Source organism: Spinacia oleracea, chromosome 6 (genome assembly GCF_020520425.1).
Source record: "Spinacia oleracea cultivar Varoflay chromosome 6, BTI_SOV_V1, whole genome shotgun sequence".
In the NCBI taxonomy this organism is placed as follows: Eukaryota; Viridiplantae; Streptophyta; class Magnoliopsida; order Caryophyllales; family Amaranthaceae; genus Spinacia; species Spinacia oleracea.
The window spans coordinates 61,664,589-61,682,351 of record NC_079492.1 but is presented as its reverse complement, the minus strand read 5'-3'; the positions used below and the strand labels follow the sequence as shown (position 1 = coordinate 61,682,351).

General features: G+C 38.3%; 1 protein-coding gene across 1 annotated transcript; it reads right to left on the bottom strand.

The window, feature by feature from the left end:
- Positions 1-1,885: 1,885 nt before the first annotated feature.
- On the bottom strand, positions 1,886-2,461 carry LOC110789181 (uncharacterized). Its single transcript, XM_021993830.1, has one exon. The coding sequence runs from the start codon at positions 2,459-2,461 to the stop codon at positions 1,886-1,888; it is 576 nt and encodes a 191-aa protein (XP_021849522.1).
- Positions 2,462-17,763: the final 15,302 nt, after the last annotated feature.

The following is a 17,763-nucleotide window of genomic DNA, read 5'->3' as shown; positions in this document are numbered from 1 at the left end:
GACGCCATCTTGCAATGAAACCAAAACCTGCGTCTTCGCAAAAAACTTTTCTCCACTTATTCTTAATTGTTGGAAACTTCACCATCTTCTAGCTCAACAATCTCTATGGGATTAGAGACTGTTGATCCACCAACAACAAAAGGTTCGAACATTTTACCTTTCCCTTTATCTTGTGTGAGTTTTTGTTTTCCACTTGCAATATCCGCTGCCTGCCTGATATTTGATACGATTGATCCAAATACAATTTGTGCATCTGAAGTGGTTGCTGGAACTGTAGAAACTGCCTGAGCTGTGCTGTTGATCACCATTACAGCTTCTCTTCTCACATACTCCGCATACTCAAGATTAGTCAATTCAAATTCTTTTATGTAGTGCTCTTTTGCACAAGCTGGAATAATGTAATGGAGTTTGTGACCAACAGCCATCACCAGAGAGTGTGCTGCAAGATCATGAGCCACTTTGTTGCAGAAACGAGGGATGTGATTGAAAGTAATAATCCAGTTCTGACTTAACAGATGAGCTACTTCCCTCAACACAGGACTTAGTTCATGATAATTGTTATCATCCATCCTCTCCAACATTAGCTTAAGTTGGACTGCGTCTGTTTCCACTTCCAATTTGTCTATCTTGAGATCCTTCGCAATGATTAAACCCTCTCTGAGAGCGTACAACTCCGCAGCTAGAGGAGAGTTGACATTAAATTTACTTGAAAAGCCTACAAACCATGAACCATTTGGCCTTCTGAAAACACCCCCTCCTCCTGCTTCAATCATTGATTTCCATGCTCCATCCACATTAAGCTTCAAAAAATCTGTTTTTGGTGAGAGCCATTTGAAAGTAAAATTTTCAGCTTCCTGATTCTGTTTAACATCCTTACCCTGCAAAATAAAATTAGTACTTTTCCAATCCACAAAAAAGGAATTGTATAATGAAAAACAATTCTTCATTTAAAAGTTGAAAATAACATTGTTTCTAGAAATCCAGATATGCCAAATGGCCACAGAAAAAATGACCTTCCAGTCCATAGAGCAAGAAAGATTAAAATTGATCCATTGTTTCCATTGGAGATTATAGAAGGCTCTAAAATCAAAATTCTCATTTTTCCAAATCCTCTGAAATATAAAGGACCATAAAATACTTGATTGAGCACAGTCCCTGAATAAATGTATATGAGATTCTTGATCTGAGAGACATCTTGAGCAAATAAGGCTAATCTGATGAATGATTCTATTTAAATTTTGGGCTACAGGTAATATCTCATGAGCACAATTCCAAATTAGCATCCTGTACTTGTAAGGAACTTTGATTTTCCAAATGGATTTCCAAAAGGATTGACTATTATCCAAAGAGCTTAAAGAGTGATGCAACTGAATATAATACGCAGATTTAATGGTGAAAGCTCCTGTTTTAGAATATTGCCATCTAATAAAATCCTCTTCTTTATCATTGGTAGACAAAGGATAAGCTAGAATAAGATTTTTGATGTGATTAGGAATTAAATGAATAATGTCGTCCAGATACCATTTCCCTCCTCGAATTATTCTATTAACAAACCAATGGGCCTTCGAATCAGGAATTTTTACATCCTTTAGAGTATAAAGTGGACCACCCCCAAATCCAATGATGAAACCATAAAGAGGTGGAATTCCCATTGCCTATATTAATAATCAATCCTTTTTTAAGAATCTCCCGACCCTTAAGAATTTCCCTCCATAACGGTGATTGATTACTATTCGGGATACAATCCATAAAGTTGGACCTTTTAATATATTTTTCTTTAAAAACTTTAACCCAAAGTTTGTACGAGGCAAATGATGAACTTTAGTAAAAGGGAAAGAATTCAACCATACCGAATTCACCAGAGCACGATCAAGTCTTTCCTGTATTAGAGCAACTCTTGACGAGCATTTGTCCAAGTGTAGGGACATCCATTGTACCCAATATCCACAAGTCCTGCGTCATCCATGAAATTTACCAAATATGTGCATTGAGTTGGTCTAAAAGCTCTTCCTCCCTTCTTTTCAGATTGAGCAGTAACCTCATTTAGATCACCAAGAACCAGCCACGGTATATTAGAAGGTGGGAGATCTTCTTGCATGCCTCTCCAATATTTGTGCCTTGCTCCTGAAGAACTCGGAGCATGCACACCCGAAACCAGAGCCTCCTTACCCAAATTCTTGAAGTGGAAAAGCGACTGAAAATGATTGTTTTCTGAGTCAAAATAAATCAAGTCCACTGACTTTTTCCAGAAGAGCCAAATACCACCTCTCTTCTCCACTGGTCTTACTATTCTACAGTCATCATAATTAAGAGATCTCATTACCTCTCTACCTCTAGTTCCATCAGATTTGGTTTCCAGCAGAATGAAGATGTCAGGATGATGAGAGCTGATGACATCTTTTGCATGAGACATAAACAAATCCCTACACGCCCCTCGAACGTTCCACATGCAAACTTTCATTTTTAAATCTGGACGTTGAAGAAACAAATTCTTGCGAATCGGGTTAATGGGATCCGATGGATGATGAATCCAATAACCCTCCCAATCCTTCCAAAATTGGGGCTTGCCTGTCATCGGAATATCCTCCACCTAAATTGGTGTGAGATATGTGAAAATCTGCCTCTGTCCCAACACCAGATTCCAGTATTTCGCCTGAATTTGAAGACCCACTACCTCCTCCCTGGTGACATACATTGCTGTAAGGCGATCGGGGTGGCCCATGTCTTGACCTTGTGTTTCGAAGCGCAAGGGTACTATGGGGACTCCTCTTGGCAACGGTGGTAGTGGTTGGCGATTCAAGACCGGCACTCGTGTTGGAGCCCCGAACACCCAGTTGCGCTTGCCTGCATTCTGCCTCGGACCACCGCTATTGGTGAGTTTGGACTCCTCTCCCAATTGTAACTTCTGTTTCTCAGTGGTGTTGAGTATGGAGGACCTCTGTAATTGAGGGTATTGAGGGTTGAGAACTTGTGTGTTGAGCTGCACCGACGGGGTCCTTTTATAGGGCTTGAGCCACGGTTAGTTGAGCTAAGGAGATCCCGTGAAAATAGGATTTGGTTAAGAAACCAACTCTCCCACGTCTTCTGCATGAACTAGACTCCTTTCTTACTTATCCGTGTATACTTGACCAATTCAATCCCTTGAGGCGGCCCTGCATCTTGGGCTCTGGCCCACCGTCTTGACCTAGTTTCCTCATACCCCTGTTGTCAGTCTTCTAACGTCGGTTGCCTCCTTTACTCACGACTTAATCAAGCGACACGTAGATACATGTGGACAAGACAATTTCTGGCGACACGACATGATCAAACGACAAGTTGGTTACGACGTTAGTACAAAAAGTAGGTTAACAATTATATATAAAAAAAGTTGATAGACAAACACTTTAAAGAATTAATTAATTAATTTTATACATTATTAGTAATTTTGAAGAAATATTTTTTATTAAATAATAGTTGGGCCTCCGCGTGCTACGCATGCGACAACCAATTTGGTTAATCAATGGTTGAAATACTTGATAGCAAAAAAGAACATAGAATATTTTTGTTACTCGACCAACCGTCGGGAGAAGCAAATAGAACTCAAGGGAGTTATGTGATCAATAGGTAATGTTAAAGATGACTTTAGTTAAAATGTCTATCAATATGTTTATTAACCTATCCTTTAAGTGTCATATAATTTTATGACAACTAATGGTTAATGTTTTTTTCACTCACAAATTGAGATGATAATAGTCAACCAACTTTCGGTACCTTTATTTTGAGGACCAACAGAGAAAGAAAAGGTGATTTCAGAAGACAACTATCTTGAAGCTTTAGAAACTAAAGATGGCGTTATGTAGACACCTACTTTTGTCCCCATTCCCGAAAGGGAAAGGTTCAATGATGAAAACATAAATCTCCACTTGACAACACATCTCCTATAAAATAACGAATCTCAATCACCCTTCTCGTTTCACCCGAAACCTGCTATTTATAGAAACCTGCTATTTATGGAAACCTGCTAAAAATAGTAACTCCCGTAAAGGGTAGCTTCTAAAAGTGGCAAGTCATAAAAGATAGAAACCTGTCAGAATTAGGTGTTGCACTCCAACATAAATCCTAAATGAGATAGAAAACTGCGAGAATCCTATTCCTAATATGATTCGGAAATAAGAGTTACGTATTAATTAAAATCCTAACGAGCCTAGAGTTCGTAACGGGCCCAGACGCATTCCGTCATGAAATTGATACGCACTAAAAGAATCGATTAAGTCTCAAACACTACGGATTTCAGGAATCCGAATCTGACTAAGAAAAAAGCCCAGACCCTATTTTCAACGCCTGGCTCTGGGCGCCGAAATCTTCGTCGCCCAGGCCTGGGCGCTGGAATTACCTGGGTACGTGTTTTTTCCTAATTCTTTGTGGATTAGAGCTCTGCAATTCTATCTTTCCACAAACTCTTTTCTATAAATATAGCCCAAGTTCGACGTGAAATAACACACAATTCATATTCTGAGTATTGACTCTAACCCCTAGCCTAAGCCTCACGCTGCAAAATTGTTCACGCGTTCTGTCGCAATCGATCCATAAATCAAACAGAATGTATCCTGTCCCATAATTTGAGATTCGTTAAATAAAAAGGAGAAATAGCAAAGTCAAAGTGGTTAGTTTTCTGAGAACCGTGACGCACCTCTCAAGGGTGCGTCGTAATGTGTCCATTTTCTATGATTTAATTGCTTTCCTCGCCCTTTTATGAACTGTTAAACTAACTAAATCTGATTGTTCGATCACGCCTAATAAATATGATATTTTTGGGAAATTGGATAATCATGCTAGGTCCCTTAAAACAATCTAAATCAGATAATCGCGCTCGATCTAGTACTATATGTTGCATATTGTTAAAATCAACTCAGATTAGTTTAATAGTTAACACATGTCCCTTCAATTATTTATGCTGAGCTAGTAAGGATATCCTGCCTCTGGAGTTATCGAAGAGCGAGTACTCTCGGTAGTTACAGTCCCCCGAACCCTCAATCTCTACCTTGCGGGTGTATGTTGAGAGATCCCCACACCAGGGATCACAAGGGAACCTACGGCCGTCGTGGTCAAACATAATTGCACTCCCTTTATGTCACGATAACCGGGTTTTGTCAGTTTTTCTCATTGTCGTTAAAAACTGAATGGCGACTCCTATATTACTAGTCAATTGGGTGTAAACTCACAGGTAATCCAATTACACTTGATTGAATAAAAAGAATCGTCACACCCACGAGGGACGAGGTCACGCATTAGCCTCGTGCTTTTTCGACCCCCTCACAGTGGCGACTCCACTGAGATAGTGAAGGAAATACTCGTGCTTGTAGGTAATCAAAATAGCCGAAGGGTGAAACGATCCTACCCCGCGTTTATTTCCCCATCAAGTTGGGACGACCTGAAAATCAGCATATTAATGTGAACGGACAGAACCGCATAACGAATCTTGGCTCCCTTGGTGTTTCATCTCGGGAGTTGGGACTAAGGATACCCATCGCCAACCGGGGGGTGCATACGCTTCGAATGTTGTCCACTCGGCACTTTCGCTAGTAGTACACCCGTCCCAAACCCAATCGCTCGCCCACTAGGTCCCTCTCGCCTGCATGCCCCCTTGGCTTGCACTTGCGGGTTAGCCTCCTGGGACGAAATTCGTCTGTTGAAAGCACTACCCCGACCGGGGCATGTGGTGGATCTGCGATAGAAGCGGTACCAAGCCAGGCGTAAATAACTACCCATAGAAGCCTATCATAAACTATATGACATATTATTATTGCCTCATGATGGAATGTTAGTTATGTGAAGCGAAATATATGATTGTGTGTGACAAACTATCCTAGAAAAACCAACGACCTTAAAAATTGCCCAAACATTCATAAACCAATTTGCCAAAGAGTTATACCGAAATACGTGTTCCGCAAACCCGAACGATCGCCACAAAAATAAGCGACGCTCGGGATGGCCGTAACGAATCCCACAAACGCTGCACAACGCGTAAAGGACGTTATAAGGCAAGCACGCAAAATTAAAGTCTCAAAAACAAAAGTAGACGAAAACTGAAAACGAGAACCAGCCAGGGACGCATTTTCAACGCCCCTGGCTGGGCGCCAAAATTTCTCACGCCCGCTGCTGGGCGCTGAAGTTGCTGCCTGGCCTTTTGGTCAGGCACAGCAGCCTCGGTGCCCGCGCATAAAAAAAATATACGTAGCAAAAAAAAAACTTTTCGAAAGAAATTGCTGCTAGGGTGTAGGAAAAGGCACTCGATTCTAAAAGCGACTTGTAAAAATACAAAATAACTCTTTGTGTCGTTGTTAGGCCTCCTATGACGACAATGTTCGGCTCCAAAACCAAACATGCTAATTAAACGACCTTGAATGTCACATGGGCAAAATATTCAAAAAATAATGTTCGAATAAAGTCTTCAAGAAAAAAATAAATGTTCAAATAAATCCGAGTCTAGACTAGGCTATGCCAAAGTACAATCTAAATCCTAAAGTCTTAGTTGTCTTATCCATAGAATCGGTCCTAATACTTGGTGTTGTTCTGCAAGCTAAAAGGTTAAACCATATTGAGTCTCCCTTCCTAACATTTAAATCAATGAGCACCCATATGTAATTGTCATCCCTTGCTAGGAATCCACGGCCTCAATACTCTCTCTCACCAATAAAAAGAATATGTTATGTATTTGCAAAATGGAAATGGTCACATTCTGAAAATCATTCCCCCATAGTCGCACAACCCCCAAAGTGAACCTAAGGTATCAATACCATTGGCAAAGAAAAAATTAATGGCCTCAAGGCTTATAATCACATTGGGTCACGACTATCATAGTCCTCTCGAGTCACTCGCTCCTTGAAATACTACTAAGTACGGACTAAAAGATTTTCCATGAATGCAACATGACCAACCATGAAAATACCCAAATCGGCATACCATAAGGCTACCATTGGGGTAAAGCAATACACACTAAGAGAGAAGCCGCACTAATGATTCTAGTCTTGCAAAAATAAAAATTCGATCTCCCCAATTAACTACCTTGCCAACATTAAGCAAAATGGCGCATGACAAATGAACACCCAAGGGTTAAAATCTAAAGTGTCAACCAACGAAAGTTATGGTCCAATTAGCCTAAGTCTGAGAGTCGCTTGGTCAAGTATTATAGGCTTACGCCATGTCATTATTTTGAGTCTAGGCCACCTCCTTGTATTCATACACGGGTTATAATCAGAAAGACTAATGAAAGTTTGAGTCTAAATCACAACTTCCAATTAAATCCCAGAAACTGGAATCTGAAAAGAAGCAAAAATATTATTTTCGATGTAATTCTTTCGTTAAAATTCAATAAGGTAAAAACAACATTTTGAATCTACGCTATTTGCACATTTTAAGAAACGACTAAATACGCTTGCAAAGTAAGGCAATTTAAAGGTCCACCCTAGGACTGCTAAAATTAAAGGTCCACCCTAGGCCTACTAAAATTAAAGGTCCACTATAGGCCTACCAAACGAGGCTCACTCAGTCTCGCCTCGTGACTCAAAGACCACAACCATCTACCTTTTAGCCCAAATAAAAAATTTTGATTGAAGGATTTATGTTGGGGGGAAATCCCGAGCAAAAAGAAAAAAATAGAAAGAGAAAAGGGAGAGCGAAAAGAGCGAGCCATGAAATACTTAGTCCGTACCTCACAAAGTGCGGAATTTACCCAAGTAAACGAAGGAAAAGCATTGAGTCAACCAATCCAAATCATAAGATTCTACGATATCTACCCTTTCCAATCCTTATGCTCTTAGACGCCTTCGCTCTGGGGTCCCCGTTCAGCTCATTTAACCCATCCATGTGTAGGAACATATAGATGCATAAAGCGGAATTTCAGGAAACAATTTCCTAACATCTATCACGGGATCTCATGCATAACAATAGTATAGATCAGATTAAGTCGAAAGAATAATCACCTTTGAAGCGTGTTCTCCCGTTCGTATGCAAGCTTCGAAGATCTTAGAGCCCCACTTGTTGCTCCTCTACTCAGTCCACAAGCACGAATTGAATCCCACGTATGCTAGTACGGAAGAGAACGATCACAATCTGCCTCTTGCTTTGTTTGGGATGTACGGCGTTTAGAGAATGACAGTTAGGGTTTTTGTGTTTTCTTTTTGTGTCAGATATTCAATGAACGTAGTTACTGAATCCCTGACATTATAACTATTATAATGTTTAGGGCTTTTAAGTTAACACAAAGCCCAACCTTATTTCTCTTAGCAGGCCGGTTGCCATAGGACCTTTTGGGCCCATTCCAATTAGTGCTTATATGTGTGACCTTATAGGATTAATATATTTTAGTTGTAGGTCCAATCAATATTGTCCTACTAATCACATTTATTCTCTAGCAAGCAAATATGATTACTAAAATAATTAATTTATTATCTTCATAATTAATTCCTATTTATATTTAGTAATTGCCGGAAATGTCTAAGGACATAATTCCTTCAATCTCCCACTTGTCCGAAGACAAGAACGCAATGCTAAATCCCTTAAGTCTCTTAATGCCAAAATTTGATAACACACTGTTATTCTCAAATTCTAGTTTCTTGATCGCCGAGTTCGAACTGTTTAAATAAAGATTAACTTTTAATCCCATTCCGCATGGCCATGCAATTTTCAGTTCTTGCTCATCAAGAGGCCCAGACACCATTCCTATCAAATAGGAGGACTTATTCACTCTTGTATGACCATAACTCCCACTCAATTCTTAGCCCACCTGATCACTGCCTTTATAACCTCCTTTTACGGCGCGGCGTTTAACAGCGTCAAAGTTAAACTAATTGTCTCGTGGTTATTAAGACATACTCATGTCTAAGGAATCCACTAAATATAGAATTTTGATTCTACTTTTAGAATCTAGTTAGGTCAAGTCTCAATGCATCAAGTATACATCCATATAATCAATTAGACATCCCTATGTCTCCATAGCCCATGGAACTGCACTATCAATTAATTACATGCTAGTCTTCTCATAAATCACTTATGTCCAATTTAGTGATTCAGACTAGGGACTTAATAAGTTGTGATTTCAGTTCACTTTATAGGGTTCCATTATCAAAACGTTTTCGATAATCCTATTTGAAAACACAAGTTATTTGGACATTTTATTTAATATTAAACCAAACAATTAAATAAGAATGAACTTTTATTGATGAACATTCAAAGCATAATAAATGTCTTTACAATTGTAAACATAAAGTAAAAAAACTAAAGCCATTCTCCCATATGCCTAAGCCCCATAGACCTAGTATGACTCTCATGCTTAGGTTGAGCAAGCGGTTTAGTCAGAGGATCAGCCACGTTATCCTCAGTATGAACCTTGCTTACTTTCACATCCCCTCTTTCAACGATCTCTCGAATAAGATGGAATCTCCTGAGCACATGTTTGGATTTTTGGTGCGATCTGGGTTCCTTGGACTGAGAAATGGCACCATTGTTGTCACAATATAACTCAATGCCATTTTCAATGCTAGGAACTACACCAAGTTCACTAATGAACTTTTTGATCCAAACAGCTTCTTTTGCTGCATCACTTGCTGCAATATACTCAGCCTCTGTTGTAGAATCTGCGATGATACTCTGCTTAGAACTCTTCCAGCTCACAGCCCCTCCATTTAGACAAAATATGAAACCAGATTGTGATCGGAAATCATCTTTGTCACTTTGGAAGCTTGCATCGGTGTATCCAGTGGCAACCAACTCATTATCTCCACCATAGACCAAGAAATTATCCTTAGTCCTTCTTAAGTACTTAAGGATATTCTTTGCTGCCATCCAGTGCGCCTCTCCTGGGTTTGACTGGTATCTGCTGCACATACTCAAAGCATATACAACATCCGGTCGAGTGCATACCATATTACCATGGCATACATAATGGACCCTACTGCAGAAGCATAAGGGACATTACTCATGCGCTTGACCTCATCAGGTGTCGAAGGACACTGAGTCTTGCCAAGTGAAATGCCATGTTGCATGGGAATGAAACCTCTTTTGGAGTTTTCCAGCTTGAACCTTGCAAGAATCTTATCAATATAAGTCTCTTGGCTAAGTCCAATCAGCCTTTTGGATCTATCTCTATGGATCCTTATTCCCAAGATGTACTCAACTTCTCCTAGGTCTTTCATGGAAAAACAACTTTTAAGCCATTCCTTGACTGACTCAAGCATGGTCTTGTCGTTTCCTATGAGAAGTATGTCATCCACATACAAGACCAGGAAAGCAATACTACTCCCACTCAACTTCTTGTATATACAAGATTCCTCTTCATTTCTAAGGAAGCCAAAAGATTTGACTGCCTCATCAAATCTGAGGTTCCAACTCCGGGATGCTTGCTTAAGCCCATAAATGGACTTCTTAAGCTTGCAAACTTTTCTTGGACTGTTTGGATCTTCAAAACCTTGTGGTTGTGTCATGTACACATCCTCTTTCAAGAACCCATTCAAGAAAGCGGTTTTGACGTCCATCTGCCAGATCTCATAGTCATGAAAGGCAGCAATCGCAAGAATTATCCTAATGGATTTCAGCATGGCTACTGGTGAGAAGGTTTCATCATAGTCAATACCATGAATTTGTCTAAAACCTTTTGCCACTAGTCTTGCCTTAAAGACATCAATGTTTCCATCTTTGTCCTTTTTCAGTTTGAAAATCCATTTGCAACCTATGGGTTTAGCCCCATCAGGCAAAGCAACCAAGTCCCATACTTGATTTTCAAACATCGAATCCATTTCGGATCTCATGGCTTCAAGCCATTTCTCGGAGTCTTGACTCGTCAAAGAATTTGTGTAGCTAGTAGGTTCCTCATGTTCTAAAATCTCTATTTCAGAACTTTCAGTCAAAAGGAAATCAATATATCTCTTTGACGGAATGACGGTCCTACTAGACCTACGTTGGGGAACAACAGGAGAAGTTTCCACCTCATTAGGTTGAGGGACTTCGCATGGATTATCTCCAAGTGGGACGGTAGAAGGCGCATGAATGGAATGCACCGCCTCCTGAGCATTTTCATGCTGGGTCGTCTCTGACGAGGTGTGAACCTCATCCATTTGTTGCTCATCTCGAATTTCTTCGAGATATACATTACTCCCACTTGTTTTTCTGGAAATAAACTCCTTTTCCAAAAAGACACCATCGCGAGCAACATACACTTTGTTTTCGCTTTGGTTGTAGAAGTAGTATCCCTTAGTCTGTTTTGGGTAACCCACAAAAAGACACTTATCGGACTTGGGTGAAAGCTTATCAGAAAGTAAACGTTTTACATAAACTTCACAACCCCATGTTCTTAGAAAAGACAATTTTGGAACTTTTCCAGTCCACATCTCATATGGCGTCTTTTCTACTGCTTTGGACGGAGCTCTGTTGAGTGTGAATGCCGCTGTTTCAAGCGCAAATCCCCAAAATGAGGCAGGAAGGTTAGCAAGACTCATCATGGACCGAACCATATCTAATAGAGTTCGGTTCCTTCTTTCGGAAACCCAATTCAATTGTGGTGTCCCTGGTGGAGTCAATTGAGAAAGTATTCCACAATCTTTCAAATGATCACTAAACTCTTGAGATAAATATTCACCACCACGATCGGATCGCAATGATTTAATTTTCTTTCCATGTTGGTTTTGTACTTCATTTTGGAATTCCTTGAACTTTTCAAAGGATTCCGACTTATGCCGCATGAGGTAAACATATCCAAATCTGCTCACATCATCAGTAAAAGTAATGAAATACCCGTACCCTCCCCTAGCCAAAGTACTCATAGGTCCGCATACATCAGTATGTATGAGGGCTAAAAGATCATTGGCCCTTTCACTTGAGCCTGTGAAAGGAGACTTTGTCATTTTCCCCATTAAGCAAAACTCACATACTTCAAATGATTCAAAATCAAATGATTTGAGAATTCCATCCTTATGAAGTTTCTCTATGCGCTTTGAGCTTATGTGGCCTAATCGACAATGCCATAGGTAAGTAGGGTTCAAATCATTTGGTTTGTGTTTCTTGTTTTCTATGTGATAGATATGGTTTTGTAAGTCTAGTACATACAAACCATTTGATAATTTAGCAGAGACATAGAACATACCATTCAAATATGCTGAACAACAATTATTCATAATTTGAAATGAAAAACCTTCCGAATCCAAAATCGGAATAGAAATTATGTTCTTGGTAATAACTGGAACGTAATAACAATTATAAAGTTCTAATATTAAACCAGAAGGCAAGCGTAAACTATAATCTCCTACAGGTAAAGCAGCAACTCTTGCTCCATTGCCTACTCGGAGATCCACTTCGCCTTTGCTCAAGCTCCTAATTCTTTTTAGTCCCTGCACATTACCAATAATGTGAGATCCACAAGCGGTATCAAATACCCAAGAAGCAGTTGTAGCTAAATTAACTTCTATGACATAGATACCTGAAATTGAAGCACCAGTCTTCTTTTCCTCCAGATACTTGGGGCAGTTCCTCTTCCAATGACCAATCTTGTGGCAGTGGTAGCACTCATGTTGAGCAGCTACCTTAGCCTTTGGAGTGGCCTTTGTCTTGGTTGAAGAGTTCTCATTGGCAACTACCTTGCCCTTGTTCTTCTTCATGGGAGCCCCTTTCTTCTTGAAATGCTTACCTTTACTAACCATTAGAACATCCTTATGTTTAGGTTTACTTGGTAAGTTTCTCTCAGCCTGAATTAGTGAACAATGCAACTCTTGCAGGGTAGCCTCCCCTCCTTGCATGTAGAAGTTCAACTTAAAGTTATGAAAATCTTCAGGCAAGGATCTGATGACTATGTCAGTTGCCAGGTCCTTAGGATAAGGGAAGCTCAATTTCTCCATGGTCTGAAAATGTCCAATCAAATCGAACACATGCGGACCAACGGGCTTCCCCTCTTCCAACTTGGAATCCAGAAGTTTGCAATTTGCTTCAAATCTCTCCAATCTAGCATTTTTCTGAAACAAAGTTTTCAGTTGCTGGATTATGCTGTAGGCATCCAGACCATCAAAACGTTTTTGATACTCTGGTTCCATGCAAGCAAGCATCAAGCATGTTACTTGCAGGGAGTTATCCTCTAGAGTTTGTCTAGCTCGCCTTTGAGCTGCAGTAGCATTTTCTGGCAGGGGTTCAGGGAGAGGATTGTCAAGAACACTTTCTTTTCCTTCCGCTCTGAGAACAATTCTCACAGCCATTTGCCATTGTAGGAAGTTTGTAGCATTCAGTTTGTCTTTTTCAATTAGAGGGCGCAAGTTAAAAGTAGAGTTGTTTGCACCAGACATGATAACTACAATAAAAAGTAAAGCAAGATTCAATATAATGTTTATCAAAAGTAGCAATTAAACAAATTCAATTCACTACTACCCTTTATTCAAAATTAGAAGTCCCCATTGAATAAAGAATTAACCAAGATCCCCTCCCACTACAATCAAAGGGACTTTGGCCCTGCTACTTTAATTTATAGTATTCGAGGTAAGTAAACATTTTACTAATTATAACTAATTATAACTCTTGGTAGACAGGTTAACAACTCTTTGTATTTTCCTATTTTTAGCTTCAAAACCCAAAACTTTGTCTTTTGATAGTTTTGTTGAGTTAAACCAAACATTAACATGTAAGTTTCAAAAAACCTACCCTACTATCCCCGGAATTATAAGCAACACCCTGCTTTGGCAGAACCTATTACTCATGATCTAAGGCTTTATAGGTGTTGTATGGAAAAGCACTTAAACTCAATATTATTTTGGGACCTAAGTTTACTATGTTGGTTAATTAAAAGTGAACACATCGCTTTAAATAACCACATACATAAACTCAATAAGCATTTTAAGGCAATATAAAATACATAAAAATTAAATGTGATCCTAGTATGGCCCCTAAAAAATAAGCTAAAATCTTCTTAAATTAAATTCCTGTTCATCTTTCTTGGATCTCCATCCTTGAATTTCGGATTGAACCTGCTTACTCCATCGAGCTCATAATACGAACTTTATAATCTAATTTAAACTTTTAAATTAAATTACAATAATACAGAACGATGCGCAGATCGTATTTCAAAACTTACAAGAATACAAAACGATACGCAGATCGTATTTTCTATCCTATTTTGGGCCATACTAGTCACTTGCCTGTAACAAAATATCATATATATTCCATACACGCATATAATATCAAACTATATTAAACAAAAATTATTTACTTATTAATTGCTAATAAGCAAATAGCATTTCCAAAATAATTATAAAAACTTAAACAATTTAAGTTTAACATTATTTATGAAACTTTATTATTTTAATTCAATTACTATTTAAATATGGCTAGAATAATCGTATTAATCAAGAATTTGCATTTAAAGAAACATATTAATTTATGCTCAACTTAGAAAATCATATTTTCCAAAAAAAATATTTCCAAAATTACCAAAACTGATTTTTGGGAAATTTATTCAATTTATAAAGGTTGATTTGGGAAACTTTTCCAATTTGGACCTTGATTAGGAAAATCAGATTTTCCTTTTAATGTACTATGAAAACGATTTTCAAAATTCCCTTTTCTTTTCTTTTTTTTTTTTTTTTTTTTTTGAATGAAGAACAAAGCAGGAACAGTAACATTTCAAAACAGCTTCATCGCCGGCCAGCAGCCACCAGGGCCGCCGACCAGCTTCCACGGGAAGGACCCGGCGACGCCGCCCGACCCATCTACCAGCAACTGCCGGCAGCAAGACCGGCGTCGGCGTCGTGGCCAGCACAGCAGCAACCGAACAGCAGCGATGCTGGCTGCTCTTCCGCCGCGACGATAATCGACTGCCGCCCTGATAACCGCCGGAACACGGCCCTAATTCACCCCCCGCCGTGGCTCCATCATCGGAGGTGGGCCACCCAGCCATGGGGTTTGTTCTTTTAATTTGTGTAACAATTACCTAAATTAAATTAATCTTTAATCAACTTTTGTTAAAGATTAACAAAATTAATTATGTGAGATAATCCGAAAATTATGGCAGAAAATTTGAATAATTTAACAAAATTAAAACTGAATTTTAGGTTTGTTAAAAGTTAGATTTCAATTAGAATCTTTATTCAAATTAAATCTAACAAGAATTCAAAATTTAGGGCATAATTATCTCATTTTATTCAAATAATTCACAAAAATAACAATTATAATCCGAAAAATTCGAATTAAATTATTAGGCGGTTCTATTGAACTTTTTTAACAAATAAAATCAAAAATTTTAATTGTTATCCTTAAACTTTATGATTAATCGAATTAAACATAAAAATTAACCAAATTCAATAATTAATATACAAAAATTCCGAAAGGTAGTTAAAAAATTACCAAAAACTTTCGGCTGTTGTATAAAAATTAGGGGATAATCAGTAGATTTATTTAACTAATTAAAAATCAAATCTTTAATTGTTAACAAATTATTTCCATGATTAATCTTATTAACCAATAAATAATTTAAAATCTGACGAATTTAATTTTAAAAAATCCAAAATTTTTTATGTGATATTAACTGTTAATTTCGACCCTGTGATAAAAATTTCGGAATTTTATAAATTTATTTTGAGCAAAAAATAATTAAATCACGATTTAATGATTCCAATCAATTAATATCATATATTAATTTTGCAAATTCAAGCCATAAATAAATCTTCCCTTAATTGAATCAAAATAATAATGTTGCATACAATCATGATCATAAAATATTATGCAAGAGGCTAAAACTGATACCACTGTAGGAACATATAGATGCATAAAGCGGAATTTCAGGAAACAATTTCCTAACATCTATCACAGGATCTCATGCATAACAATAGTATAGATCAGATTAAGTCGAAAGAATAATCACCTTTGAAGCGTGTTCTCCCGTTCGTATGCAAGCTTCGAAGATCTTAGAGCCCCACTTGTTGCTCCTCTACTCAGTCCACAAGCACGAATTGAATCCCACGTATGCTAGTACGGAAGAGAACGATCACAATCTGTCTCTTGCTTTGTTTGGGATGTACGACGTTTAGAGAATGACAGTTAGGGTTTTTGTGTTTTCTTTTTGTGTCAGATATTCAATGAACGTAGTTACTGAATCCCTGACATTATAACTATTATAATGTTTAGGGCTTTTAAGTTAACACAAAGCCCAACCTTATTTCTCTTAGCAGGCCGGTTGCCATAGGACCTTTTGGGCCCATTCCAATTAGTGCTTATATGTGTGTCCTTATAGGATTAATATATTTTAGTTGTAGGTCCAATCAATATTGTCCTACTAATCACATTTATTCTCTAGCAATCAAATATGATTACTAAAATAATTAATTTATTATCTTCATAATTAATTCCTATTTATATTTAGTAATTGCCGGAAATATCTAAGGACATAATTCCTTCACCATGTTCTCATTGCCATAACCCAAGAAACCATTACCTCAACTCTTGTTTTTTGAACTTGTTATCAACCGCAAACCACGCACGGCCATTGACACGTGCGTCATACCCATTATTTCCAAATCCCAAACCTGCTCTTGCACCACCATTAGCATAATGACCATATAACTTGTGTGGATACATCCTGTTGATATACCCTTGAGCCATCCCCATACTACTCATTGGCCTTGATTGATGTAAACTCGTGACACTAGCTTGAGCCTGCAAACTGTGAGTCCTAGTAGATGTGATCCTCATGCTTGACTAATACCCATACAAACCATCCTATCTCATTCGACCCAAGCCGTCTTGAGTCACGAATAAAAAAGAGACAAATGAAAAGTACAAAAAAATAATAAATAATAAAAAAGCAAACTTTGCAAAGCGCCTCTAAAGTTAGTCTAAAAAGAAAAAGAAGCATTTAGCGCACCAAAAAAGATCCGCCCAGAAAACATTTTCAGCGCCCACCGCTGGGCGCCGAAATCTTTAGCGCCCCAGCCTGGGCGCTGAATCTCTCTGCTTGCTAAATTTTGTCCAGAAGTGCTCGTCATTTTATCCGCACATGCACGGAAAAATAACGAACACTTGGAGGGGTACAGCACGTATTCAGATATACGTACCACCAAAAAAAATATACATGTACTCAAAAAATAAAACAAATAAACAAAATTTTGGCCTACGGCAAAGCAGCAGATTAAAATAATAATAAACTTCACTTATTCTACCGTTTCAAATAATATGTTTCCACCTCAGAACGTACTTGTTTAAAATCGGCATTCTAAGAAACCATTTTCTAGGCTAAGAACTACGCAAGACCTGATTCCAAATTAAATCTATTTAAGGCGGATACGTAGGCAATCCATGATTCGGTCCAACCAATATTAAAGTCTATAGAAAAACAAGAATAAAAATAGAAGTCCCTTATTGAAATTTAATTACTTGCAATCCAAGTCGAAAGAAAAATTGAAAGCACGAAGAAGAATCCAAGTCATCAAGATGCCAAAATGAGCACACATCGAAAAATAATAAGGGCACGTACCCTTGCCAGAAGGAGCACTCACACTTCTAGACACTTAGCCAAGACTCAAAAGATCGCTTTGCCTCAATTGAATGGGGGCTAGCGCAAGCGTCCATGACCCCTAAAGTACTCAACTTGACCCTCCCTAAAGCGAACTAACACACTTAAAGACCTTCTTTCACCACTAGACATAGTCGTTCGCTTAAAGACCTTCTTTCACCCCTAGACACAGTAATAGTCGCCGACAAGTAGTAAAGGCAGTAAGCTTGCAATAAAGAGAATTGTTCTACGACATTGCCCCATCGTTC